Source organism: Vipera berus (assembly GCF_964194415.1).
Source record: "Vipera berus genome assembly, chromosome: 1".
NCBI lineage: Eukaryota > Metazoa > Chordata > Lepidosauria > Squamata > Viperidae > Vipera > Vipera berus.
Window position 1 is genome coordinate 132604611 of NC_138202.1, and position 27955 is coordinate 132632565.

Below are 27955 nucleotides of genomic sequence, written 5' to 3' on the forward strand. Positions count from 1 at the left end.
ATCTATAAAATTCAGTGACTCTAATCTAGAGGGTGTGTCTGTAATATAATGTAGATTCAGAGTGGAGTGCCTGTTCCAGGCAGAAGATCCTAGACAGCAAATTATCACTCACTTAATTTTAACAATATCCTTCTGCATCAATGTGAGAATTACATATAAGATTACCAAATTGTCTTGGGTTCATTCTGGACAGATTCATTCTGTAAATCACGGGTGTCAAACTCGCCACCTCACGTGATGTATGCGGCTCTTTTTGCATTGCCGGCAATGGGGTGGGCGTGGCTTCAGTACGATGAAACCGGCCCACGGGCCAGCAGTTTAACACCCCTGCTGTAAATGAATCTGGAACTTCCACTGTAAGCTAACACATCAATATATACAATTAATTTCTCAGCTGTTAAGAATATAGCAGGTTTGCTCTATTTTGGTTCCACTTATCCAATTTTGAATGCGACCGTCTGATGTGCTGATATGCTAAATATGTAATGGGAGCATCTATTAATTAGAATTTTGATCTGACTGCAATAGAGAGGGAACCATGATTCTTCAGTATTTAAAACAAGGACAATAGCAATCGGAAGTGTTTGCTGTACTAGTGAAATGCAACTGGTAACAGTAAATGAGTACTAAGGACAAAGGGCAAAAGTCCTATAAGAAGACATAGATAAAGTAGTTAAAGCTTTCTTGGGAATCCCTGAGTTCTGGTACAAAACAATGAGTCTGAAGTTACTTAATCCCTTTAGAAGACTGTGCATCATGAAAGATCCTTTCCATTGAAAATAGTTGAATAATAAGTAAACAAAATTAAAATATGAAAGGGCATAGAAAGCACCCAGAAATGAGAAAAATGCAAAGGGCCTTCTGGATCAGGGGTCTCCAATCTTGGCAACTTTAAGACTTGTGGACTTCAACTCCCAGAATTACCCTCTCAGCTATACTGGCTGAGGAATTCTGGGAGTTTACAAGTCTTAAAGTTGCCAAGGTTGGAGACCCCTGTTCTAGATGACAACACTTCACTAAGCAAGCCTGTTTTAGAAACGAAGCATCTGTCTGAGCTTAGAGATGAAGCTCCAGTTATTTGGGGGGGGGGGGAGAATATTACAGAAAACTACTTTGCAATGATGTAAAAGTGCTTCTAATGTTCTCAAACCATTTGGAAAATTAAGTATGAATATTAGACTTTCATAGTTAGCATGTTTGGGATACCTGTAGAGCATACAGGTAAAGAGATCTCAATAATATTTAATAGGGCTGTTCCAGTCCTTCCAAAGAGGTACTTCACAATGCTCGGGTATATGTAAAGCCCAGCAACAAAGTACCTACTGTATTGGTCGGAAGAATAGTGCTTTCCACATATTCTTTTGCATTATAGAAGACTTCTTTTTAACAATGCTAATAGTCCTAATATTTAATATATTAGAACACCTAAAATCTGTGTTCCTTTACCAATTCATAAATAAAAGCTAGATTTGTGGACTTCAGGTGATACCTAGGTCTACACTTAAGTCCTACCTCCCCATTTCCTTACTGTGTTTGTTTTTGGCTAAGCAAATGCTAATGCTGATATCGGAGTACTTGCTGTGCCTTGCAATTATAGTTTCTTTTCAAAGGCTCTTAACAGAATATCCATTGTTACTGCTTTGCTGATTTATTCATATAAGTTTGAGGAGGGGAAGGAGCTTGGAACAAAGCAAGATGCAGCAGAAGTGTTTGTTTGTATGAGGCAAGGGAGAGGACTTAAAATGCTACTGTTCAAGTACTACAGCAGTAGTAAATTCTATGTGATCACAAATAGAAATTTCTCCATGTACTGTATTTCTTATGTTGTCCCCATGAAAAAAGAGCAAATCGCTCATTACCAATTTGTTTCTTGGCAAAGAGACTCCATTTGTGGCCATTATATATTTGTGCTACCAGTATCTGCCTTGCTTCGAAACACTTTGATGTACACAAATTCTAATTCTTCCATGAAATTCACTCCATTATGTTCCTCTATATCAAATTGTTAAATTAGTAGTGCTGTAGTGTTCCCCAGCTAAATATTTATGTCTTCTAGTGGGTATACATAAAACAGAAACTATGTTTTGGTTTAAACCTGGAATATGCCCATTATGTTCCAGAGATTTTCTGCCTTTAAGCACTGACATTTGCATGATGATGACATCAAGCACACCATCTCAGATGCCGAAGAACAGCTGTTTGAGATCCATTCAGTTACAATTCTAGTAACTGAATGAGTTTGGTCAAGGTCATTTCCTAACTTGGATTGGAGATGCTTTTCCAATCAAGGGTGGGGGTTTTTTCAACCACTGTTTGCCCCTGAAACTGCTGTTTGTAGTGAAAGAGAGCAAAGAACGGTTGATATGTTCATGAGGACCTCAGGCAAGGAGAACTCAACTAAAAGTATATTGTTGATCCTCACTGATTCTATCCAAACAGTAGACCAGGGGTCTTCAAACTTGGCCCTTTTATAACTTGTGGACTTCAACTCCCAGAATTCCTCAGCCAGCATGCCTGGCTGAGGAATTCTGGGAGTTGAAGTCCACAAGTCATAGAAGGGCCAAGTTTGAAGACCCCTGCAGTAGACTGACATAGCGGAAAAGACACAACTATTTCATCTCCAGAAAAGGTCTGTGTTCCACTGTCAACAGCTTCCCCATGTTAAAGCAAATTAATATAGGTTTTTTTCCTGCTTCCTTAGTTTTCTTTTTCTACAGTTTTCCAGAATGTTGCTTTCTTTACTTCATTAGTATTCCACAGTGGTTTAGCTTTCTTTTTTTTTTACTAACTTTCCCAGATTTAGTCCTCATAAACTTAATTATGTTTTTTGCAAAGAAAATTATTTATGAAATACGTTCTGATCTTTCAGTGTGAGCTTCCATTTTGCAGCATTAATAAATCAAAATTAAAGGCTGCTACCTTAATTGCCTCATCACTAAGGTTCCCAATGCTAATGCATTCCTTTGAAACCTGTAAGACTTGTTTCTAAATCTGCAGATATGTGTTCCATACTGGTGTTTGCATGCTTCAGCCTGAATTGTTAGATACTGTATGTATTATGACATAAAGTGAGGGAACAATTATTTGTGAAAGACAGAATAACAACAACAAAATAAATGTGTTTTTCTGGATTAAAATTAAAGACCGATCATTTCCTTGTCAGTGGGGAAACGTACAAAATCAGCAGGGGATCAAATAGTTTTTCCCTCAGTGTAGCTTGTCAAAATCCATTAAAAGCAGTGGTGATATTAAAGAAAGATGCACGGCAATCTATTTAAGGTGCTCAGAATTCGAAAATATTCAGTATTTGGTGCATTTGGGCCTTTATGTTTCTTTAGAGGAATGTACTCAGCATCATTGGTGGATCAAAAGGAAAGGAAAATACAACAAATTTCTTGTATCGGTGGAAGAAAAAGTCAGGAGAAATGAGGTAGCTAACTTCCACCTGAAGGTCACATCTAGGTTTTGTTTGTTTGTGGCTCCCTAAGGCCCTAGGGCACAGGTCTGCAACCCGCGGCTCCGGAGCCGCATGCGGCTCTTTCAGCCATCTCCTGCGGCTCCCAGTCCTCTGCCATGTGCAGTTCAAAAAAAAAAGTGGGACTAAAAAAGTTAAACCAATCAATTCAAATATGCAGGGTAAGTGCATATCTCGCCTTGGCTCCACTCTTCAGTCAAACCCTGTTCTGCGCATGCGCGCATGTACGCGCATGTGAACACATTTTTTGCGGCTTCCAGTTTTTCCTTTTGTGAGGGAACCGGTTCCGAGTGGCTCTTTCACTGTTTCAGGTTGCTGACCCCTGCCCTAGGGCAAATAAAGCTAAAAATTTCCACTGGTAACATGGTAAGCAAGGTTTAGCATGTTTTGGAATAGTTAAAGCAATCCACATTGCCATTGAAAGAAGTGAGAATGGGGCTACATCAGATTATTATAACCTTAATTGTATCATATCTTTGGGGGAAATGATGAAGACGACGGGGGATACCATCCCCATTAGGATTGCCATTTATCTTTTCTTCACCCCCTCACCAATATTTTTCATGGCAGAAATACCATAATTATGTTCTTCCTTTGTCATCAACATTTCCTTTTTAGATAAATCTTTGGAATATGACCTTTTTAATCAAAGGGGGCGACATATTTGCCGCCAGAATTAATATTTTACTGTAATTGTCTTAGCCAGAGGGAGTTTAACAATGAGATCCCAGAAAGAGCAAGGTTGAAATTTGCAGGGTTGGTTGGGTGTTTGGTTTTTGTTTGTTTTTCAAAATATGTGAGTGCCTGTTCACACATGCGCAACTAAAGGACAGATAAACCTATTTTACTGTTTGCCTTTTTAAAGCAGTTTCACAACTCTCAAAAAGTGTCAGAAATATAAATGGCCCATAGCCATAATTTGCCCACCCTTCTTAATTGTTATTAATAATTACCTAACAATAACAAATAGTGCTGCCTATTAATCTTGAATCAACAAGGCAGAAAACTTCCAGCTGGATAAGCCTTAATTGAAATAGTGGCATCATCAAATAAAATAATTTGTTATTGGACTGCTGTAACAGTTTAACCATTAATCCAGATATCTTGGCAGATATATGCCCTCTGCTGCCGAAACAAGCCTAATTTCTAGTCTAGGGTTTAAATGTATTTGTTGCAATATTGCTAATGGTATAGTTCTGTAGAAATTTACTTCTAGGCTGGATTGTTTCCAGTGAATCTTACTAGCTTTGATATTGGATAAAGATATTTCATCATATATTTAATTTAAAAAAGCTAAAGTGAAAAGCTGAATGTATTAACTGTAAATTTCATCTATATTTGGCCAGGCCTTTTTCTATCAGTGGTTTTTCTTTCTTTTTTTCCAAAAAAGTATGATGTTCTTCATAAATGATTCTGTGTGTGTGTGTGTGTGTGTGTGTCTGTCTGTGTGTGTGTGTGTCTGTGTGTGTGTGTGTCTGTGTGTTTAGGCTTTTTAGTTCTCACAATGAGTTTAAATATCCCAAGTGGAGGAGCACACTGAGAATGTTCACCCTTTAAAAATATCATTTTCTTGATGACAATTTCAGATCAATGTGAAGACTTATTGAAAGGAAATTATTTAAGAGTTTAATGGATTTTGCTAAAGGTTCTTAGGTACAAAATAATTGAAAGACCTAGTCTAGTGGGTAAGATTGAATTTTTACCAATATGTATCCCTGATAATATTCAGTAGTTTGTCCTGATAGTAAGTGTAAAGTAAAAATCGAAAAATTGTCTTCAGAAAAGGCTTTTCTTCACTTTGGTACTTGTTGAATTACAAACTCACTTTGCAAATCATCCTGTCTCTGATGGTGCTACAGAATGATAATAAAAGAACTGATTGTCATGAAGTAATCAGACCTGGTGAGATTTTGAAACAATCAGTTTATTCAAAACCATGGTAGAACCTGAGGTTTCAGAACTAAAGATGAACAACCTCTACTGCTCCTTATTTTATCTAAAACACTTGAGTACAACTAGAGTACTGGAGTGTTTTGCTTCATCTGCTAATTTAACGAGATGATTCTTAGGTATGTCAGGAATATATGTAGTGCTAAATATGATCAGATAACAATTAGGGCACGGGTGTCAAACTCAATCGCGTCACGTGATGTAGCATGACATATTGTGATGTTTTTGCCTTTGAGGAGCCGGGGTGGGCGTGGCCTGTGCATGATGCATCTAGCCTGCAGGCCACCAGTTTGACATACCTGAGCTTTGCAGCCCTTCAGAACTGATTCCAGAGAGGGTCTTTAGCATGATTGCTGCAAAAATCACGGCTGGTTTAAAGAGCTGCAGACAGATGCTTCTGTTGCACTCCTGCTCACTCTAAACCAGAGGTCCCCAACCTTTTGGGCACCAGGGACCGGTTCCATGGGAAAAGGTTTTTCCACGGACCAGAGAGTGTGTGGTTTGGCATGCTGCTGAATCCCATGGATGAGGCTTTGCTTGTTTGTGTGAACTGGTTGGTGGCGAGCCGCAGCCTGGTACCAATCCACGGACCGGGGGTTGGGGACCCCTGCTCTAAACCAGCTGTTTGGAATGGAATCCAAAGTGCTGCAGAACTCCAATAGCTACAGGAATTATCTGATTCCCAGCCCCTCATGAAGACAATCTGCTGATCATGGGAAGTGAATGGGACCAAAGTTTATGGACAGTGAATCTATGCTTCATTTACAAACAAGTAGATTCATGATTGCTAGTTCATTTCTGCTCTTTTTGAAATCTTTTCAAGATCTGGCCAGTTGAAGGATCCTGCCATCTTGATGTAAAGATCAGAAAGGGCTGTTACAGTAAACACAGTATTCAGAATTAGACCTGTCAGGATGTACTTTCAGTTCCTTGGTATTTTAAAAACTTATGTCTCGCTGAGAGCATTTCTCTTTTTCAATGACCAATTAAATAAACTTTTTTTTATTTCTTGTGTGTGTGTACATATGTATATATTTTTCAGATCATCAACCCAAATTTCATCCAGGAAGGTGAGTTAAAAACATAAGCATATCAAGTCTTTATTTTTCCATGCTTAGAAAATGAAAAGGGAAATAATATTATTTCCCCAAATATATCCTGGGTAGTTTTGTCTCAGTAATGACAAGCATGATACTAAGTACATACTTACTATAGTCCCAAAGAATATATTGGACAGCCAATTAAACTGACGTTGCTTTCCCTATAATACAATTTAAACTACAGTATATGAATTACTAAAATCTGCAAACTGCAGGATGGCAGAAAAGAGATCCAGAAATCTGTGTTCAAAATTTGTCAGCCAAGATTTGGCAGTTCAAATTAGAATTCATTTTATTTTGTTTATTTTAGCTAAGCAGTTTTCAATTATTTTGGGGTTCTTTTTCGCTTTTATATTGCATCATATTTATACAAACTCAGTATCTGCCCTTAGCATTGTTATTGATTAAATTAATTTATATCTGCCTTTTCATTAAAATATGAACACTCGTGCTGCTTACATCTTTTAAAACAACAAAACAACCCAGGTATCAAGAAATGCCAAAGATAAAAAACCAACCAAAGTACAAATAATTGGGAAAATGTATTGCATAATTCTATTCTGACACTGGTGGAAGACTTAAATGGCCAGGTTAGGAATAGATTGTAACAGAGAAAACCTATCCCTGACGTCACTAAGAGCTGAGTTTGATCTGATGACAGATAATCACTTCCATTTCAAAGATTCTACAAGCACATTTTTGTGAGGAAATTCATCACAGATCTTCTTTAAAATGTTCAGGATATTAATATATAAGAATTCAATGTTGTATTATGAAAAGATGACACTTCATACTAAAGTTGATCCTTGGGAGTCCTCATGGCGGCAATTCTTTTAAGCTACGGAGGTCTTTGAGTCCTCTTTTCCCCATTTCTGAAAACATGCCTCAGAAATAGGAAGAAAGGGGAATATTTTTTTCTGTTTTCACTTTCTGTGGAACAGGAATTTTCTTGGACCAAAAACCCCCACTATTCCTTGCTTGAAAGCTGTTTCAGTATTTCAAATAAAATTGTTGATGTCTCTTGTGAGTGTTGTGATGTATCTCTGTGTATGGCATTTACTCCAGTTGCTCCTGAGTTTCTCGTGCCCTTAGTGGACATCACTTGTTTGCTTGGAGACACCGTAATGTTGCAATGCAAAATCTGTGGGCGGCCCAAACCAACCATCACCTGGAAAGGACCGGATCAAAACATGCTTGACAACGACAATAGCACTTCTGCTATTACAGTTACCTCCTGGTATGTTCAATCATTACGTTTGGGATTCTGCTGGGGGAAAAATGAATGAATTAATGTGGCCATTGAATCAATAGAGCAAACCTGTGTAATTGTAATTATGTAAATAGAATTAATTTCATACACCAAAATTTTAAAAACTTTTCTGATTGTCAGTTCCTCATAAGCTACATCGGTCAAGAGGAATATAGAAAAAAAAAGAATTTCCAACTCTCTGCTATAGGAATGGGCAACTGTCTTGTCAACAGAGGCTATAGTTTACATTGTGATGGAATATAGTAATCAGGAGTATTCCTGGGGGGGCGTGCATTCCAGACAAGTAAGTGGCAACTTAGTCCAGATATTATATGTGAGAGAAAGAAGGTGAAGTGAAGTCCTCCCTAATACTTCACAGAATATATTGTACATGCAGATAATAGAGTCTACAGTCTTGCAAGATTTTGCTAAACCTATATGTAAATTGTCTATAGGTTATCACTCTATAAACAAAGAACATGGCTTGGAAGAGTCATCACATGTTAATCTTGGTTTTGGACCCAGCAATGCTGAGAAAGGACAACTACAGTAAACTGGCAATTGAGGCAATCTGGGAAAGGGGGGAGGGTATTGAGTCACACCTACATGGATACGGAAGGTTGTTTTAAGATTTTGGAAGGCGTTCCTTTTAAAAAGATTTAGTTGAAATTGTAGCTTAATGAATAGTTTTCATGTGTTTCTTTCCTCAAGATGACAGGAAACATTGAAAAAACGGAAAGGAATTTTGGATGCTGCAGAACTGGCCTTCAAAAACACTGGTTACCATTCCTGCCTTATTTATTGTGTCACTTTTTTAAAAAAAACATTGTGCCACTTTTTTGTGTCTGCCTGTGAATACTTATCCTCAGATATAACTTCTCTTGAAATACTGGTCACTTAACAAAGAAACAAAAAAATAAACGGTATTTCAAGAGAAGTTATATCTGTAGACACAGGCAAGCATCCTAGGTACCTTCTATTTAAAATGTTATTGTACCTTTATATTCTGTTATGAAGATTGATGGCCCTCAGAGTACCTTATCACTGCAATCAATTTCATAAATAGTGAAAGGAATTAGTATATTTTTGAAAAGTAGATCAAAATATTTAGAATTTAAAAACTGATTTTTTTTTATTAAAATGGTATCTGAATGATTTTTTACAACCTTATCCAACAGTAAGTATGTCGGACCCTAATGGGAAATGACTAAAAGCATCTTGTTACTTAAAAATTCCCCAAATAATGTGATAGATACTAATAGATCCAAAAAATAAATATTGACATATTAACCCATTATGTTGATTGGAGAGTATATAAAACAGGTAGATCAAAATCAGGTAGTGAAGATAATTCATCTCAAGAAAAAAATCCTAGAAATGGAAGTCTATATTGATTCTCACCATGTATTTCATTAAAATATAAAAAGTATTTCTTAGTTAAGAATGGTGTTAATCAATTTCTTGATCAAACCAGTCAGCATTCATACAATTCACTGTAATCGGTGATAAGAAGGAGGAGGTTTGTTCACATGCCCAACCTTTCTTTAAAACAGTGAACCAAATAAGGATGGCTTTTTTAGAGCCTGCCCTGTAGCAAGAGGAATTTGAGGACATTTTTACACCATACTCAGAGAAAAATCCAAGTCAGAATTGATTTGATCCATAAAGTTTCCTGAAAATATGATGCAGTATGTGTCAGTTGGCAAAGGAATGTTCTTGTCAGTGCTCCTATTGCATTTTAATAAACCTTGTTAAGATCAGTGCTTTTTTTGTAAAAGAAAAAGGTGCCGGAACTCACACATGTCATACAACCCGCCTTGCCTACCCTACAAGGTTCCATCCAAAAAAGGTGCCGGAACTCCGTTCTGAGCGTTCTATGAGGAAAAAAGCCCTGGTTAAAATACATGGCTGGATAAGACTGTTCTCACGGCATAATAAGGAAAAGGCTTCCTGAAAATTCCTTTGCACATCTATGAGGAAATATCTTCTGTAAGACATTACAATTGCCGTATGGTAGGTTTTTCTGCCATTCCCTTCGTCAATCTCAACAATTTATGCAGATTCCAGGAAAGAGAGACAAGTCTAGGCCTGTGCTCTGAAAGTTGCTGACAACTGCATGTATTTAACTATCAGTATTGGAACAAGCAGGAGAGCCCCAAATGGCATCGAAGATGGATTCATTATTCTGTTTTTGACCCATAGGGACATTCCACCTGCTCATGTCATTGCATCATTTCCACCTTAATCTGCAAAATTTAATAATCCTAGTTTACTGTAAGTCATACATTGTATGCATCATTCGGTATGACTGCTATGTTTGTATAGGTCTTTTGATAAACAGTAAAAGAAGTTTAAAAGTCAAAGGAATGTCGAAGTGTAAATATAGAAGCACTGTGATCTTAGTGTTCAGTTATCTTAATCGTGTTGGTTCGTGTCCCAAACACCCTAGAAACGAGTTCTTCAACATCTCTTGATCAGGATTGGGACTGATGAGTGAAATTCTATGTTTTCTGGAGATCCTCTCCTTATGGCTGCCCTAGGGGGAATTGGTGCATTCACAACAGAGCAGGCAAGATGGGGTCAGCTAGTCACAAAGCATGCCTTGAATAAAAAGGAAGATGACATACCCTAAAGATGGTCTCTCGTACTTTCAGGTCACTTTTCTCAGTGTTGTTTTCTGTTTACACTTCCAAACAAAGTTCTGAGTGCAGCCACCCGTTGTCTTTATTTCCTAACTCTACATGGAACTAAGAAGCATTCTTGGAAATAAAGATGGTATTCGCGGCTAGAGGGTTTTTGTTTTTGTTTTTACCAAATCTCCGCTTCCTAAAAATCATATTTAAAAAAAAATCCTTGGGAGGAGAGACTAGTAACAGGAACCTTATTCTGCATAGTCCCCAAATTCCAGACCCTTGTTCTGCACAGTATGAATAACCCATATAGTTATAGTGCAAAACCATTCCATTTCTGCGAGCATCACAATCATTAAACAGAGCAGTGTGAATCAATACCCATTAGTAAATTATTTCTTTTCTTTTGTGTGACCAGTGTCCATAGACTCAATGAAAAGAGCCTTGGTGGAGCAGTGGGCTAATGCCTCCTTAAGTAACACCAGCTGCCTGCAATTAGTGCAGGTTCGAGTCCCACCAGGCTCAAGGTTGACTCAGCCTTCCATCCTTCCGAGGTAGGTAAAATGAGGACCCAGATTGTTGGGGGCAATAAGCTGACTTTGTAATAATGCCGCTTGGGGCGGGGGGCGAAAGCCCTAATAAGCAGGCATATACATAGAATGAAGGCTATTGCTAAGCACATTGATTTGTGCTTTAGATTGTAAGCCGCCCTGAGTCTTCGGAGAAGGGCGGGATATAAATGGGATTTTTTTTTAAAAAAAAATCCTGTCTATTTTTCCATTGGTTCTCACTTTCCAGGTCAACTGAAATTTGTTTATTTGTTCTATATGTATCATCACCCATCTCAAACACCTGACTCTAGTTACCAGAAACACCATAACTTATGTTCTGGGGCAGAAGCCACTTGACAGAATTTCAAATTAACCTTTTGACTTGTGCCCTTCTCTAGTGAATCAGGTGACGTTACCCTAAAGATCTGCAACGTGATGCCTCAGGACAGTGGCATTTACACTTGTGTGGCCACAAATGAACTTGGGACAGCATCCACATCAGCGACGGTCAAAGTACAAGGTAATGGATATTTCTTTCATGGTTATGCTAATTACAGGGTGCTTATTGTATAAAGCCTTGTATAGGTTTGCTTGGTGAAATGTTATTGATGTTAATTATGGTGCTCTAGGAGGAACAGGCATATGGTAAACTAAACTAATGATTCAGACTTGGCTGGAAGGCCATGAGGCCATATCTAAGATGAAGGCTACATTTGGAACCTGAATCCTAGAAGGAGATAGTGGCAAGCCATGTCTGTATTGCTTCTCCAAATACATGACTCACCAGGAGTCGTGTTCAGGGAGTGAGCCAGTATCTTTAGAGACTTCTTCGGCATGTGTCGTTTGAAACTGCATGTTATAAACTACAAGTTTAAACTTCTTTTTCATTAAAAAAAAATCCACACTGTGAAAGGCTGGCATGTCAGTTTTCACATAGCAGGGAAACATGTCAGTCACTAGGAGTGTGCTGGAGGCTTGCCTGCCTCTTTCCATTTTCTTTGTTTTCCCAAATTTCAGATTATCTTTAAAAGTTATAGCTCTCCAATGTTTAGGTTGATAGAAATTGCTGGTTATAATCAGCAATTACATTAAATTGCACTAAAAATAATGCACTTTAAAATTAGATTGTATTAAACCAGAAAGGTAATCTGTCCTGTAGGTTACATTTCTTTAAATAAAAACTGGATTAAAGCCACACTTGTAGGAGAGAAATTAACTCTCTCCCATTTCTGAATTTTCCCCTGATTGTTTTGCTCCTCAGATGTTATTTTTTTTCAAGAATATGAAGAGAGAGGATTTGATAGCTAGTAAATCTGCTATTTGCTCCTTAACTGGGACGCCAAAATTCTCCTCTAATTCTCATCCCTTTCTCTGCTAATTGTTTCTCTCTTCTCTCTTTCCCCACCCCAGGAGTTCCAGCTGCCCCAAATCGGCCTATTGCTCAGGAAAGAAGCTGCACTTCAGTGATTCTTCGTTGGCTGCCTCCGTCCAGCACAGGCAACTGTACCATCTCAGGCTACACAGTCGAGTACAGAGAAGAAGGTGCAAGCATTGTGAGGCTTTTGCGTGGGAAAAATCTGAATTGCGTACTAGGCGTATATTTATTTCACCCCTGAATTTTGTAGTTATGCACAGTCGCCACTTTTCCCCTGCACTGTGTTTACAGGCAAATTTTCATGGCCTTAAATGTTGACTATTTCTATTAGCACTCTCTAGCACTGCTGGTAAGGCCAAGAAAGACTATGCAGCCATAGTTGCTACACAGATAGTCTTCGACTTACGAATACAATTAGGACCAGAATTTCAGCTGTAAGTATCATGTGACCAGACCCAATTTTACTACCCTTTTTACAATGATTGTAAAGCAAGTCTCATAATTTTTCTGATAAGAGAGGGGAGGCGACATCAGGCTGAGAACCCACAGTGGCCACTTTGTCCCCGTGATACGCACAGCCGAGAGCCGCTGCAGCTGCCTGCAGACAGGCAAAGAGACGGCATTTTAGGCCCGGTAATATCGCTGCTGGGGGCGCCAAGGGGAACCTGTCTCTGTGGTCATTAAGTGAATTGCATGGTTGTTAAAATAATACAATTGGAATTTTTTGCTGGCAAAACATTGCAAAATTACAATCGTTATGTGACTGCAATATATTGGAACCAATCATAAATATGAGCTGGTTGCCAAGTGCCCCAAATTAGAATCATGTGACTCGGGGAGGTTGTACAACAATATATAATGGTTATAAGTGCAAATACAGGTGGTAGGTCACTTTGCCAAGGCCATTGTAACTTTGGACCATTGTTGAACAAATGATGGTAAGCTGAGGACTACATTTACTGCTAGCTTTTACTCAGCCATTCTTCCTTTCTGCTGTGGCGGCAAGCAGGACAAATGGTATCTAAATCAGGCAAAAGTGGTCAGAGCTTACTCTAGGTTTTAAACCTCTGTATCTGTCTTAAGAGGAAAAGAAGGCAACTAAGTGGAATAGGTGACAGCACTAACTGCTCATCCTCCCCTTTCCTATTGTTTGCTCTTAACTCCCTAATGAAAGGATAGAATAAAAAAAAAACAATTGCAGGGCCCCAAACTCTTGAAGTCAGCAATAGATTTCAGTCCTGGCTATGAAAGGCCAAGGAACCTTCACTAATGTTAAAGTTCTCTGTTCCTGCTGAGAAGCTAAGCGCCTGGGTTAAATCTAGCATCCTTATTTCCAGTTGTTATTCCCCTCTTGCGGGTGTGCAATAACATCTGATGAGCTTTGCCAGAGGTCCACTATGTCATTACCCTCTAATCTGATAATGTCTAAGGCTGACTGCTTGATTTCAGTCCATTGACTATAACTCTAGAAAGAGATAGCTGGCGTCGGGGGGGCGGGAATCTTCTGCACAAAACATCTTTCACATTTACATCTTACAGTTTAGTAACTGGGGAACTGCTACCTTACTGTTTCCCACTTTTTAAGGAACAGTTGCCCTGCATTCTTGTGTTTCTTTCAACTACTTTCCATCTTGTTGTATTTCCAATTTCGGGCACGCGTGCACCATGCATAAAAAGTCCGGAAAAGTCCTTTGTAATTAGAAAATACCTGATGAGTCTCAATAAATAGCAAGCATTGTTCAAACTGCATTCCCTAATATAATTCCTATCACTCTTCAGCTTTCTATAGTAAAAATTTTGTCAGAAAGGTCTGGGTAAAACTGGAGATGAAATGAGAATAGTCCCTTTAGTATCACTAAGCACATGGATCCCAATTGACTCCATGTCTCCCTTCACCATAGAATGACCACAGCCTATCTTCTCAGCCCTTGCCTTCCCTGCTCTTCCACCCATATCACTCCAACATATTCATGTTTCTGTTAGAATAGAAGAAAGTTCTATTCTATTCTATTCCATTTTCTACTCCTGTTCTGTTCTGTTTTGTTCTATGCTCCATTCACTAAAATGGTGAATGTGGTTCCCAAATGACCATTCTTCCTGTAGTATTATCAGTATGACACAAAAGCCAGATGTTCCACAAATGCCTGGACAGTTTCTTTTTCTCTTGTTCTGCCTCACTTCCTTTTTTAAAAAAATATATTTTATTGATTTTTTGCAATAACAATCCTTAGTGCTTAATAAACAGTGTGTTGTCTGGGTTCATATATTTGAAAAAACAATCAATAATAATTAATTTCTATAATTCCATGATCAATATATTAATTAGTAATATGTTTCCTTGATCTTCCCTTCTTCCAATGGTATTCTCCTTTGTCAACATTAGATAAATATAATAATATTTTCAATGCATGCAAAGTTGAATATAAACATTTTTTGTGTTTGTACAAATAACAATGACATCCATATATAACATCTTTTCTAATTAACTTATGTTTCAGTTGTATTTGTAAAAGTCACCTTGTTAGGTCACTATGTGTCCTGTTTTCAAAATTGTTATTAAAACTTATTTTCCACTCAGTATTCTCATCAGTCATAGTTTTCTCAAAATTGATTACCTAACTATCCAAACTTTTCATTTACATACACCATCCTAAAATTTTCATAATTCATATATTATAAAAATACTATACTACTTATATATTCTATAACAGAGGTGTCAAACTCAATTTCATTGAGGGCCACATCAGCATTGCAGTTGCCCTTGGGGGGCTGAATTGGTGTGGCCAAGGTGGGCGTGGCCTACTGGGTGGGCATGGCTGGAGTGCAGGTGGCCTACCGGGTGGGCATGGCCAGCTCTACATCATTTGCATCAAGGGTAGCTGTGGGGGCCTAGGCAGGAGTGGGACAGATCTGAGGGTCTCTGGCAGAAGGAGAAGGGACCGGGCAAGTGCCAAGGCATGGTCCACTGGAGGAGCCTCACTGTTCCTCTCAGGCCATGTGGGGGGGGCTGGATGGTGGCACGGAGGTCAAATGCCCTCAAGCACCCATGGCACTAAGTCCAGCCCCACTTCCCCAAGGGGGTGCTCAGCTGCACTTACCTCCTCAAGGCTGCTGCTGCTGTGCTTGCTCTCCTTAGCCAGGTTGCTCATGATGTGTACGAAGGCAAAGTCAAGAGGGAGGCCCATTCCCTGTCCATGTGAGGAGACCTGGCTTTGTATCCAAAGCTTCCTTAGCAATAGGATGGGAGACCCCCCCAGGATAGGACAGGAGGAGGGGGCAAGGGGATGGTGAAAGGGCAGCAGGGAAGGACTAAGGCAGGACTTCCCTCAGACCCTCCCTCTCCTTCCTTCCTTCCTTCCTTCCTTCCTTCCTTCCTTCCTTCCTTCCTTCCTTCCCTCCTTCCTTCCTTCCTTCCTTCCTTCAAGTCGTAGGAAAATATTTGAGATGAGGGAGGAAGAAAAACAGGCAAGAAACGCAGCTGGGGAAGTGTCATCCTTCGTGAGGAATGAAGAAATGCACCATCGCTTGGAAGTGGCCAGCACATGGCCCTCGCCTACTTCACATATCCGGCTTGGTGGGGGAGGGGATGCCATGAGCAGCATGAGAGTCGATGTTACCTGCACAATGCTGCCCAGCCCCCAGCCTGCCCAGTTTTGGCAGGCAGCGGGGTGCTCTCCTCACAGTGCCAAGAGGCTGAGCTGGGTGGCATGAATGTGTAGAGAAGCACAACGCTTCCCAGCCCCTAGTCTGCCCAAAGTAGGCAGGGCCATGGGCTGGCTACTTCCAGGCAATGGTGCATTTCTTCATTCCTTACAAAGGGTGACACCTCCCCAGCGCGTGCCCAGGGGGTAGGGCCAATGCGGCAGGGGCTGGTCCCTTGCTGTTTCCAGACAGCCTTGTGGAGCTAAGACTGCATTTCAGCATTGATGGCCACCACAAAATTGTACATTGGTGTTGTGACTCAGGGCCAGCCTGTGGGTCCGACAGCCGGCTCCGATGTATCGGAGGACTCAGATGTGGGGGAGGAGGGAAACGAACCGGCTGATGATGATTTGGAGGCTTTGCAGAGTCCTCAGCCGGGGACCTCTTCTCAGCTGTGTGAGCCCGAGAGTGCGGAGGATGATGACCCACAGCTGGCCCTGTTCAAGGACGCCCGACGCAGGAGGCAGACGAGCAGGGACAAACAAAGAAAGACTATGGGACTCCTCGGGAGGAGGCACAGGGAGACCACGCCCTGAGCTCTCTATAAAAGAAGTGTTTGGGGAGGGGCTGGTTGCTGAAAGCAACTTTTCCGCTTGAGAAGACAAGCTCTTGTGTTTTTGTTAACTGCGTAATTAAATCTTGGCAGAAGCCTTTTAGCCTTGGACGCTTTCCAGACTCTTCTTTTAATTAGGGGTTGCGAGAAGAGGGCTGGTTCAGAACAATTGGCTCCTGGCCGGCCTGGGCTAGGGCCAAGGGAGCAGGGGCCGTTCTCTCACTGTTTACAGGATGGGTTCGTGGGCCACATAAAACCACTTTGCGGGCCAGATCCGGCCCCCGGGCCTTGTGTTTGACATGTCTGTTCTATAACATCCACCTATAAGCTTTTCTGAATGGCTTATATTTCAATTACATTTGTAAAAGTCATCTTGTTAAGTCACTATATATCCTGTTTTTGAAATTCGTATTTAAGCTTCATTTCCCCTCAGTATTCAAATCATTCTTCTCGGTCATAATTCTCTCAAAATTAATTACCTTTAAATATCCAAACTTTCCATTCACATACATCATCACAGTATTTTAACATTTCATATATTGTAAAAATTACTATACTACTTATATTTCTTATCCCTCTTACTGTAGAGTAAAATTATCTATTCTTTTAACCGTATTCAAACAAATGTTTAATCAAGTAGTACTCCATCTGGTAAGTCGAATCAAATCTCTTAACTCTTACTCTAGCCTTCTTCTTTTGCCAAATAGCTCTCCAAGTTAATATATTCCACTTACCAGGAAGTTCCTGTATTTTTGTTGGGAGTGAGAAAGACAAGTTGAATAGGATATACGCTTTTTGTCTCCCAGACTCTGGTGATTTTCCTGGCAGCTCTATAATCCATTTTGTTAAATCTTCTTTCTTATCCTCAAATTTTTGAGGATAAGATAAGAAGAAGTCTTGACAGATAAAATATATTTTCCATTTTCATTGTTATGGTAAATTCTTGTAGTTTTTTTTTCCTATTTGTGTTAAGTTGTAGTTTTCTTCATTTGTAGCTTCCCTATTTAAGTCACTTTCTTCTAATTTGTGTTCTGTTATCTGATTTGTTTGTTCATTCTTTATCATCATTTTCTGAGAGTTTTTTAATTGTAAGTTTAGATTGAAGATGTGCTCACTTATGTCAGCTTGGGCTAGACACTGATGTGCAGCTAGCCTTTCTTCTGTTGGGTTGGAGGTCTTCCCGTGGATCAAGCGGATTGACTGCCGTACCGCGATCATCGGGGCACTTCTCCCAACGCAGCCTCTCCGGGGCGACTTTTGACCCATTTAGGGTCCCCTTGCAGGGCAAAATCAGCTGTGAGGTGCGGAGCCCCACGATCCCTTAGCCGTGTCGCCACAGGGAGGAATTAGAAGTCCTCTTATTCCCCCTCACTTCCTACGCAGGGCTCTTCCACTCTCTTTCCTAACCAAGCAAAGCTACTGGAACTTTTGATACTTGCCTTAGTCTTAAAGGAGCTTCAGTATCCTGCAGAACAGAGCTTCAGATACATTTGGCATCCTGTTTCTTAAGAAGGAGAATGAGGGAGGACTGTCATGACAACAAATGGGGCACTCTCAAGGTTATAAGGCTCCATTGATGGGCCTACAATCTACCCTTAGACAGGCCACTAATAAAAGACTGGAAATAGCACTTCTTCTGTTTGATCAGGGGTTTCAGGACAGCTTTAAAAAACCAAATCCCCAAACCGCTGATCAAGTGGCAAAAAAAGTTGTCTGCTAGAAAATTGGCTGCCTTTGAGAGTTTGTGGTAGTGGTGGCTATTATTTGTTGCTTTTAATCTTTCCACACAACTCAGTCAATTTCTCATAGAACCCTAAAATTCTACAGTATAAACGCCATTTTAAAAACCCTAACTTGATTACATTTTAGGTTCTACTGAAATCAGGCTGAAGACCACGATGAAAATACCACTCCTCTTGCTTACATCACCTTGTAGGAGTATTTTTAACTGGAATGCTTTCTAACCTGCTGTGACTGAAAGCTAGTCGCCTATAGCACCAAGAAAGAAATGTGTAATTGCAATTAAATGTTGGTTATTTTCTCCCCTTTGTCTTTTCTCTTTCTTCTTACGACACAGGCTCCCAGATCTGGCAGCAGTCTGTTGCCTCAACTTTGGACACCTACCTCGTTATTGAAGACCTCATGCCTGGTTGTCAGTACCAGTTCCGGGTCAGCGCCAGCAATCCTTGGGGAATTAGCTTACCCAGTGAGGCCTCTGAATTTGTGAAACTCCCAGAATATGGTGAGGCCTGTATTCACAAAGGAGAGCTGACTTTCAGAATGGAAAACTCCACTAATGTCACACTTCAGATTTCTAAGCTGGGGTCCTTTGTCAAGCTTCACATGGTTCATGTTTTGATGCCTGCTCTGAAAAATTGGAGAGGTGTATTCTGACAAGTTGTCCTGCATTCAGATCATTTTATTTTGGTGCAGCTGATCTTTTGAAAAAAGTGCAGCACAGGGCTATAATGCTTACTTTGCTTGCAGCCATCCTGTGAATAATTGAAGAGTTTCAAAGGGATGCTTTGATTTGACAAAACCTTGATTGACACTCCCTCTCTCCCCCCCCCCTACCGAAGAGAAGCAACTTCCCTGGTCAAATTGGCCCTTGCCCATTCCTGTGCAGACGTTTCTCCAGACTAAAGCAGTGGGTTGTCTTGGATTGAAATGTCAAAGTGGAGCAATTTGTTTTTTTCAAATAGAGGCATTGCTTTGAGTCAGATTGCTTTAATGACCCAACCTAAAGCAATACTTCAGTTAGATCACAACCAATCTGCACTCCTTTAGATCTTTTTTTTATTAAAAAGTTTTACAATACATTTTATTTTTAACAAAACACAACCCCTCCCAACCCCCTCCCCACTCCCCAACCCTCCCCAACCCCCTCCCTTCCCTCCCCCTCCCCCCTCCCCGACTTCCCAGAGCTAAATACAGGGTATAAAAATACAAACAATCATAATCAACCTTATGCAAACAAGAATAAACTATTAAATCTATCGCACTTTAACTCTTATAAAATAACTACAAGCAGTATAAATATCACATCAGTACTTATTCAAATGCTAGATAAAACTTTTTAGTCCCATATTTAGAATATAATCAATCCATTTTGTCCAACCGTTATATCTCTGTTGCGAATAACCTTTCAGGTACGCTGAGATCTTACAATCTTTTCTTCTCTTAAGATATTATACAGCTGCAAATGTCATACATTCCTTTCCAAACTTAAAATTTCCTTATATGTAATCACATGTACTCCTTTAGATCTGAAAGCCAGCATTTTTATTTGAAAAGGTCTCAGGAGAGCTGATTCCACCATTAAGCAGAGTGAATCAACCAACATAGGCAATGGATGTTTAGCAGGGTGAAGCACTGATACCTTATTTTACATACAGGAGAGGGTTTTTTTAAAAAATAAATAAATCTAAATGTCTATGTTTGATGATGGCACCACTGATGGGGAGCAAAATACCATGCACCACTGCTGGCTCATTCCACCTCATCAGGAACTGTTGCCAGTCAAAACAACATCTGTGGTTTCAAGCTGCACAATGCACACTAGTATAACATGGTATATGTGTTCCGTTTTATTTAACGCAGTAAAGCAGTGATTATTTTGATTTCATAGAAACACAGCAATTGCTCAAATAGTCTCTATCCATACTAATGTTAATCTTAATCACTATAAAGCATTCCATCCCATCCCATCCTAGGCATGTAGTTCTTAATGTAGCAATTTGCAGTTATAAAAAGAGAAACTTTCTAACAAAACCCTGAAGTTGTGAAAAGGTCATCACTGAACTTCACTTTATTCATTTATGAATATACTACCGCAGCCCAATTTGATTGTAGGTGGTTTACAACTCATATAATAGGTTACAGTAATAATATTAATATAGCAATAACAAAGGGTGTGTAATTATAATAAAAACGGAAGTAGCCCTTCTCAACCCTAAAGAGGGTACCTTTCCTTTCGGACCCCTTGCACTGTGTCTCCAGGTAGATGGGGACTCTGAGAAGGTATTCTCTGACTGTCTAGGATGGATGGATAGATTTGATCATAGAAAGGTGGTCTGACATGACATTTTAGAAGCCTTCTCTGGGACTACTGTGATCTTCCTGAGTCTTGCTAACAGACAAACACCGCATTCACTCTTTAATGTATTTGCATGATGAAATCAACACTAACCTGCCATCACTGGGACATCACTGCAGTTTGTTACGGTGGTTGCTGCTGCTGCTGCTGCTGCTGCTGCTAAAATACTCATGTTTTTAATAGCCACATAACATTGACTGTATCTGTTTTACAATTCTGTTTTCCCAACCCATCTGGTTCCTCAAAGACTCTGCAGCGGATGGTACCACCATTACTTGGAAAGACAATTTTGAATTTGCTTATACGGAGCTGAATGAAATTGGACGGTAAGGAAGTAATTTCACAAAAAGCCAAACATCAGAAAATGTACAGAATGTATAATTGCACTTTTTTATCATATTACCATTGCAATGGGAGTCTCCCCATAGCAACCACACAATTTCTGAAAAAGTCATGGCTGCTTTAATCAGTCACAGAGAGGCACTGCATTCACACTTTCATGTGTTGCAAAACATCTCTTCCCAGCTGAGGCTGAAGCACTGCACTGCATAACATTGTGCTCACAGACACAAACAAACTCAAAGCATCTTCTCCCTATATATCTCAAATCATTTACTAAAGTGCTTAAAATCTACATGGGCTTGGATCTAGTTCCCAATGTGATGAGCTCCATTCACCAGGATTCACTACTATGCATGCTGTCCCAAAGGTGTTTTTTCAAAAGGCAACTGGACTTCATTTTTCCCTGAAGACATTTCACTTCTCATCCAGGAAACTTCTTCAGTCCTGACTGAATTCCTTCCATTCTCCACCATTCAGTGATAACTGAAGAAGTTTCTTGGATGAGAAGTGAAATGTCTTCAAGGAAAAATAAAGTTCAGTTGCCCTTTAAAAAAGCACCTTTGGGACAAGCATGACCTGGATGTCTGAAAATCTCCATAGATACTGTACATACTATTACTTGCAACAGAAGCCATTCTGACATGCTTTTTAAAACCATGTTGTGTGACCAAGTTACAAGTGGATAGTTTTGACGCTGCTCTAAGCCATAAACCAATGTTTACAAACCATAGTGATTGGTTTAGTAAAGGAAAACATATGATGGTCTAGCAAACCTATGGCACCTATGGCGCGCTGTCGCCCCAGTCCTAGGCCTTCAGCTGGGTTTTATAAAACCTTTTTGCTTTAGGCCTCAGCCGCCGTGTACAAAAAAAAAGGTTCAATCAATCAATCAATTTCAACTTTCGGGGAAAAAAGTCACAAAGTTGGAATTGATTGATTGAACTTTTTAGTCCCACCCAGTCTGCCATTACCACTGCAGCCACGCCCACCCAATGGGCCATGCCCACCCAATGGGCCACACCCACCCAATGGGCCACGCCCACCCGCACTCAATGATACATAAGTGGGTTTTGGGTTGCAGTTTGGGCACTCGATCTCTAAAAGGTTTGCCATCACTGGTCTAGGATGACATCTAAACACAGAGTCTATGTTACTACTTTCTTTAAGCAATATGTGCTTCTCTCAGAAACCTGCAGATCTACAGCCAGAAGAAAGAATAATCATCTGGAGATCTAGAACTACTAGAAAGTTTCAAAAGTGCTTTTCCAAAAGGCAATTGTACGTTTTGGGATTTTTCTTTGAAAATGTTTCACTTCTCATCCAAGAGATTTCTGAGCCCTGGTGGGGCACTAACTCTGCCCACAGCCAGGAGTTTGATCCTGACTGGCTCAAGGTTGATTCAGCCTTCCATCCTTCTGAGGTTGGTAAAATGAGGACCCAGATTGTTGGGGGCCTTATGCTGACTCTGTAAACCACACAGAATGCTGTAAAGCACTATGGAGCGATATAAGTCTAAATTCTATTGCTATTCTAAAGAAGAATTGAAGTAGCTTCTTGGATGAGAATTGAAACATTTTCAAAGAAGAAAACCAGGAAAGTCCAGTTGCCTTTTGGAAAAGCAACCTTGGTAAAACCATGACTTGGATGATTAAGAATCTCCATAGACAGTCATTAGTAAGAAAACAGTGCTGACTAAATCTGGATACAGGATTTATCTATGTATGAATGCAGGAAGAATTATTTGCCCTTTCTGAAGAGCAAATTGTGTTCATGATTTGGGACTGGCATATACAGTTCAGTAGAAATGATGTATTTCCATCTCTCTCCTGGCTATGGAGGATACAAAGTTCTCTGGGGATTTATGATAGGAGCTTGAGAACTCTTGTGGTACATTGTCCACAGTATACCTCTGTGATCATGTACATATGAAGGTGGCCAAGAATGTTGACTTTAAATTTACAATCTAATTTTGGGAAAAGGGAATTCTTTGACACAAGGCTATTCAGAATTCAGCTTCTAATCTTATAATAGATTCATTTTTTAAAAAATGAATATACTTTTAATAGTTTTGCTTTTCCCAAAAGGATATATTGCCAGGGCAAAAGACAATAAATTACTTGTAAAGTTAATAACTCAACAAGTTTAGAAAGCTCTTCAAATTTATTGATACTGAACCAAAATGGATTCATCGTTTATTCACAAGTTATCTTAATGGTCTTAATTTTCCAGGGGCCGATTTGCTGTCGTAAAGAAATGTATTCACAAAGCCACAAGGAAGGATGTTGCGGTGAAGTTTGTCAATAAAAGAATGAAAAAGAAGGAACAGGCAGCCCATGAAGCAGCCATGTTGCAGCACCTGCAACATCCTCAGTATATCACCATTCATGACACTTATGAGTCACCTTCTTCCTATATCTTAGTTTTAGAACAGTAAGTCCTATATGGAAGCCAAGTTTCTTATTTCTTAAAGCAAGTCATTTATCTATTCAGTCATATTGTACAGCTGACTATTGTCACAAAAACCATTTCATTTCCCCATAGGAGGAAAATGACCATGAGGGAACATTTTGCATATGCGTAGTTCCAAGAATGCATTTAAGTTTCTATGAAATGGCATGGTCCAAATGTAGAGTTCTTCATGTTAAATTGAATCTATGAAAATGTAATATCACAAGTCTTTACAGTACTACACTTTCTAATATTTGTTAACCTTTTTCTTTGTAATATACATTCTATTTAGAGATACAATTATCATCTCTACTGTATCTATCATCTATATCATCTATCTATCCATCCCTCCATCATTCTCTTATCTATGAATGTATGTATGTATGTATGTATCTATCTATCATCAATCTATCATCTATCATCTGTCTATTCATTCATATGCTACCTTTACTATTTTTATAAATAACTCAAGGTGGTGAACAGACCTAATACTCCTTCCTCCTCCTATTTTCCCCACAGCAACAACTCTGTGAGGTGGGTTGGGATGAAAGAGTGTGACTGGCCCAGTCATTCAGCTCGCTTTCATGCCTAAGGCAGGAAAGAATTCACAGTCACCTGTTTCTAGCCCAGCACCTTAAATTTCATGACACTTATTTTTGTAATAGAATATTTTGGTATTGTAGGATGGATGATGGCCGTCTGTTGGATTATCTTATGAATCATGATGAACTCATGGAAGAAAAAATAGCTTTTTATATAAGAGATACGATGGAAGCTTTACAATATCTTCACAATTGTCGAGTTGCTCATCTGGATATAAAGGTAAGGAGAGAAAAAAGAAAATATTAACTTGTGCCTATACAAACATAAGCATCCAAGTCTGCTTCTTCATCCTCATAGCAAGCAATGGAGGGCTGATTCACCATTTGAAATTAACTTAGTGTCTTCATAAGCTTGATCCATTCTGCAGGATGTATTTAACTGAAAGCTTTGCACATGAAGATACTTGCACAACCTGCTGAGTATTTCCCATCTGCCAGTCTCATATTGTCTTTCCATATTATGTTTGCTTTAAACAAATATTCCTAATAAAACAAGTTTTTAACTGCTTCAGCACCCATCACATTCGTCTCAGTTTATAACCATTTAAACATATTAAAATTTTATATTCTGTTGGTGCCTTGTGATTTTTAATTGCTTGTGACAAATGGATTGGCAATATGGTCTGATAAAACATGTTTCAGTAATGTGAGGATTTATGCTAGATGCCCTCCTGAATGTAATAGGCTACAAACATACCAGTCAATACTTCTGTGGGTTTGCTTGCTATAAAAAAAGATATTTGAGAAGTAAACCCAGATATGAGCATGTCTCTCTTACTATATGGGCTGTACCAATATTGGTTTTTATAGCAACAGAAATGGACGATACACCTTTTAAAATTTATGTGATTTAATTTTAAATTTCCACAGCCAGAAAATTTGCTGATTGATTTACGGATCCCAGTGCCACGCGTTAAGTTAATTGACCTTGAAGATGCCGTTCAAATCACAGGCCATTACCATGTTCATCATCTGCTTGGAAACCCTGAGTTTGCTGCTCCAGAAGTACTCCAAGGGGCTCCAGTGTCACTGGGCACAGATATCTGGAGTCTGGGAGTGCTTGCCTACGTCATGTTGAGTGGCGTTTCTCCCTTTCTGGATGAAAGCAGGGAGGAGACATGCATCAACGTGTGCCGAGTAGACTTCAGCTTTCCCAATGAGTACTTTTGCGATGTAAGCCATGCTGCCAAAGATTTCATCAACGTAATCCTTCAGGAAGACTTCCGAAGGAGACCTACCGCCGCCACTTGCTTGCAGCACCCATGGCTGCAGTTTCATAATGGCAGCTACTCCAAAGTACCTCTGGATACCTCACGGCTGGCTAGTTTCATCGAACGCCGCAAACACCAGTTTGATGTGCGCCCCATTCCCAACGTTAAGAGTTTCATTATGAGCAGAATGAACCCAGGAACGTAACGCAGTACAACGGTTTCAGTGATAGTGGAGCGCTACAGCGGGTGAAAATGGAGAAAGCAGATTCTCTACAACTCTTCCTCTCTGTACAGAGTATTACATTTGATGTGATTGTTGAGGAAAGTGTGAACCGTTTCAGCAGTTACATTATCTAAGTAGTTAGAATTAGATGCTTTCTCAGGTTGCCTCAGGTGCAACATCTTGGGGGGGGGCGGGGTTTGTTGTAATTACATGGTCACATTCAATAAGATGGCATCAGTCAAGAATGGGAACCAAAAGACAGTTATCTTATTTCTGAAAGATTTGAAGATCTTCAACCATGTGAAAGTTCTAGACTGTTTTGCTAATTATATGAATAGTTGAATGTTATATCTGAAAATCAATCAAAAATTGGAAAAAACCAAAACCAGGTGGCTATCTACAGTCAGCATTTCTTAAAGAAACTGGACTGGATAAATCTTGGATTCTGTAAAGATTGCTATCCTTGTGTTAATTAAGGATCAGAGTTTTCCTGTAAGGCAGATTTCATTAATCTTGAACTAGAATTAATCTTGTGGTAAGAGTGCTGTACTTGAGATTCACAGTAACAGTTTTGCCAATGAAATGTAGGTACATGGCATTGATCAAGATTACAGCAGACCTTTGCCAATAAGTCCTCTTGGGATGTGACACCTTTTTTGTTCAAGATTAACATACTATAAAGTATCAGTGTGCTACTGATAAGAGGGTAAAGTAATTGAGTCATCAAAAAGATTTAGATGAAGCACAAAAAGGTGATTTTTTTAATTAAAATTTTATAGCTCTTGTACAAAAAACTTTTGTTGAGAAAAAAACCTATCTTAAAATAAGTGCTGTATCTGTAAACTAGATGTCAAAGACTTTTTCTATTTGAAGGATGTTTATTGAATCCTCATATTCTCTGTAACATGAAAAGGATCTTATTTCCCTTTCACTTATAAAAGTTGCTCAGTTGTGAAATCAAGCCAAAGTTGGCCAAAGTGTGGTAAACATAGTAGGTCCATCTTTATGCTTATGGCTCTGAAATTGGTCTTAGTAATAAGGCTGATAGTTTACTATGACCGTATGCATTTATCTCCTTAGCTCCTTCTCTCAAATATGTTTTTTTTTGTTTAATCCCAAAGCATACTATGAAGCAACTCAACAAGGACATTAAAAGTCATTGCAATATTGCATTCTGATTAGCCAAGCACCCAACAATGTAACAGCCCTTTAACAACCATTTCAAATTAAGTGCTTTTGAAATAATAGTTCCAAGCTGAAGTATTCTTTCATTAGCTTTCTAAAACTATTCCAACACTGAATACCCCAAGAGTGTTTTAATACAGCTAATGAATTATTCATGGCCTTCCCGTATCTACATTCTTTAGAAGTCAAATCAGTCAAAATGTCCATCTGTTTTTCTCTTTTTCCCACTTCCCCAACAATTAATGTCCTACATGCCTTGGGGTAGGCTGATTTATTTAGTGATTATCAGCAGATAGGATGCTTCTTACTTCTTACATGCAGAGATAATGGGCTCCTGTTGTTGGATCAGAAAGTGCCAATGATTTGGGGCTATCCTGTCACTACCTGTGATATAAAATGCTCCCAATACAATACTGTCAAAGACAAATATATGGTTTGGCTAAAAGATAAAAACAATCTCATTGTCCTGGGAAAAGCAAGGAATAATGTATGCTTTCATCCCTTGGCAGGACAGTAGAGATAACTAGGTTTCCAAATGAATACATATACCCCATGATAGGCTGACATTTGGCAACTTTGTGTTCTGTCAATGGTGCCAAGGGTTTTTCTCTCAGAGTCCACAAGACAAGAGTACCCTTGTACAAATGAAAGTTAGGAAAAAAGAACTGGCAACATTTCCCGCAATTTTATAATGAATACTGTGACAAGAATTGTAGAAGACAATTAAACTCAATTCCTAAAGAAAAAGTGGGACAAAGATAACTATAACACAGAATAAGATTTCTTTTTTTTGCAATAAACATTGCTACTTTTCTCCTTGTTCTTTTCTAGGAGTGATTAAGCATCAGTATTTCTTCTAGCTTAAAAGGATTGGGCCTAGGGTCAAGAATACCAAAACTATGAAGAACTCCAAATCTGTAGCATGGTAGATTTCACGGGTTGGATTCATTTTTTTTTAATTCTACCAGCAGGATTATTAATGAGCAAAGTTCTGTCTTGAAAATTTCTGCTATAGAAAGGTGTGACTCTGAATGATTCCACAGTCTATCTAAAGCAAAGCTCCTAGTGCTGTTTCTTTATTTTTCCAGGAGTTTCCTCAATCTTCTGAAACAGGATTTTTTTTCAGGAGAGATATAGAACTGCTGGAATTGGGAGGAAATGGGGGAATACCGGTATTTTCTCCCCTACTCTTTTGATGGAAACTCTGTAGTGGGTTCAAAGTCTCCTGTTTACTGAAAGAATTTACAAATTCCAACAAAGACC

At 39.3% G+C, this 27955-nt stretch overlaps 1 protein-coding gene across 5 annotated transcripts in view; it reads left to right on the top strand.

The window, feature by feature from the left end:
• Positions 1 to 26255, top strand: part of KALRN (kalirin RhoGEF kinase) — a gene marked incomplete at its 5' end in the record, with an annotated part of 564822 nt that extends 538567 nt beyond the window's left edge. For 3 of the 5 annotated variants that reach the window (XM_081316371.1, XM_081316372.1, XM_081316374.1), the window contains 9 exons: positions 6468 to 6495; positions 7591 to 7762; positions 11354 to 11475; positions 12366 to 12497; positions 18663 to 18836; positions 20938 to 21007; positions 23253 to 23453; positions 24155 to 24293; positions 24944 to 26255. In XM_081316371.1, the coding sequence (XP_081172497.1) occupies positions 6468 to 6495; positions 7591 to 7762; positions 11354 to 11475; positions 12366 to 12497; positions 18663 to 18836; positions 20938 to 21007; positions 23253 to 23453; positions 24155 to 24293; positions 24944 to 25489 (1584 nt within the window). In that variant the 3' untranslated portion in view covers positions 25490 to 26255. Of the gene's footprint in view, positions 1 to 6467; positions 6496 to 7590; positions 7763 to 11353; positions 11476 to 12365; positions 12498 to 18662; positions 18837 to 20928; positions 21008 to 23252; positions 23454 to 24154; positions 24294 to 24943 lie in introns of all 5 variants that reach the window. The other 2 variants (XM_081316370.1, XM_081316373.1) reach the window with 1 other exon arrangement.
• Between the last annotated feature and the right edge of the window lie 1700 nt (positions 26256 to 27955).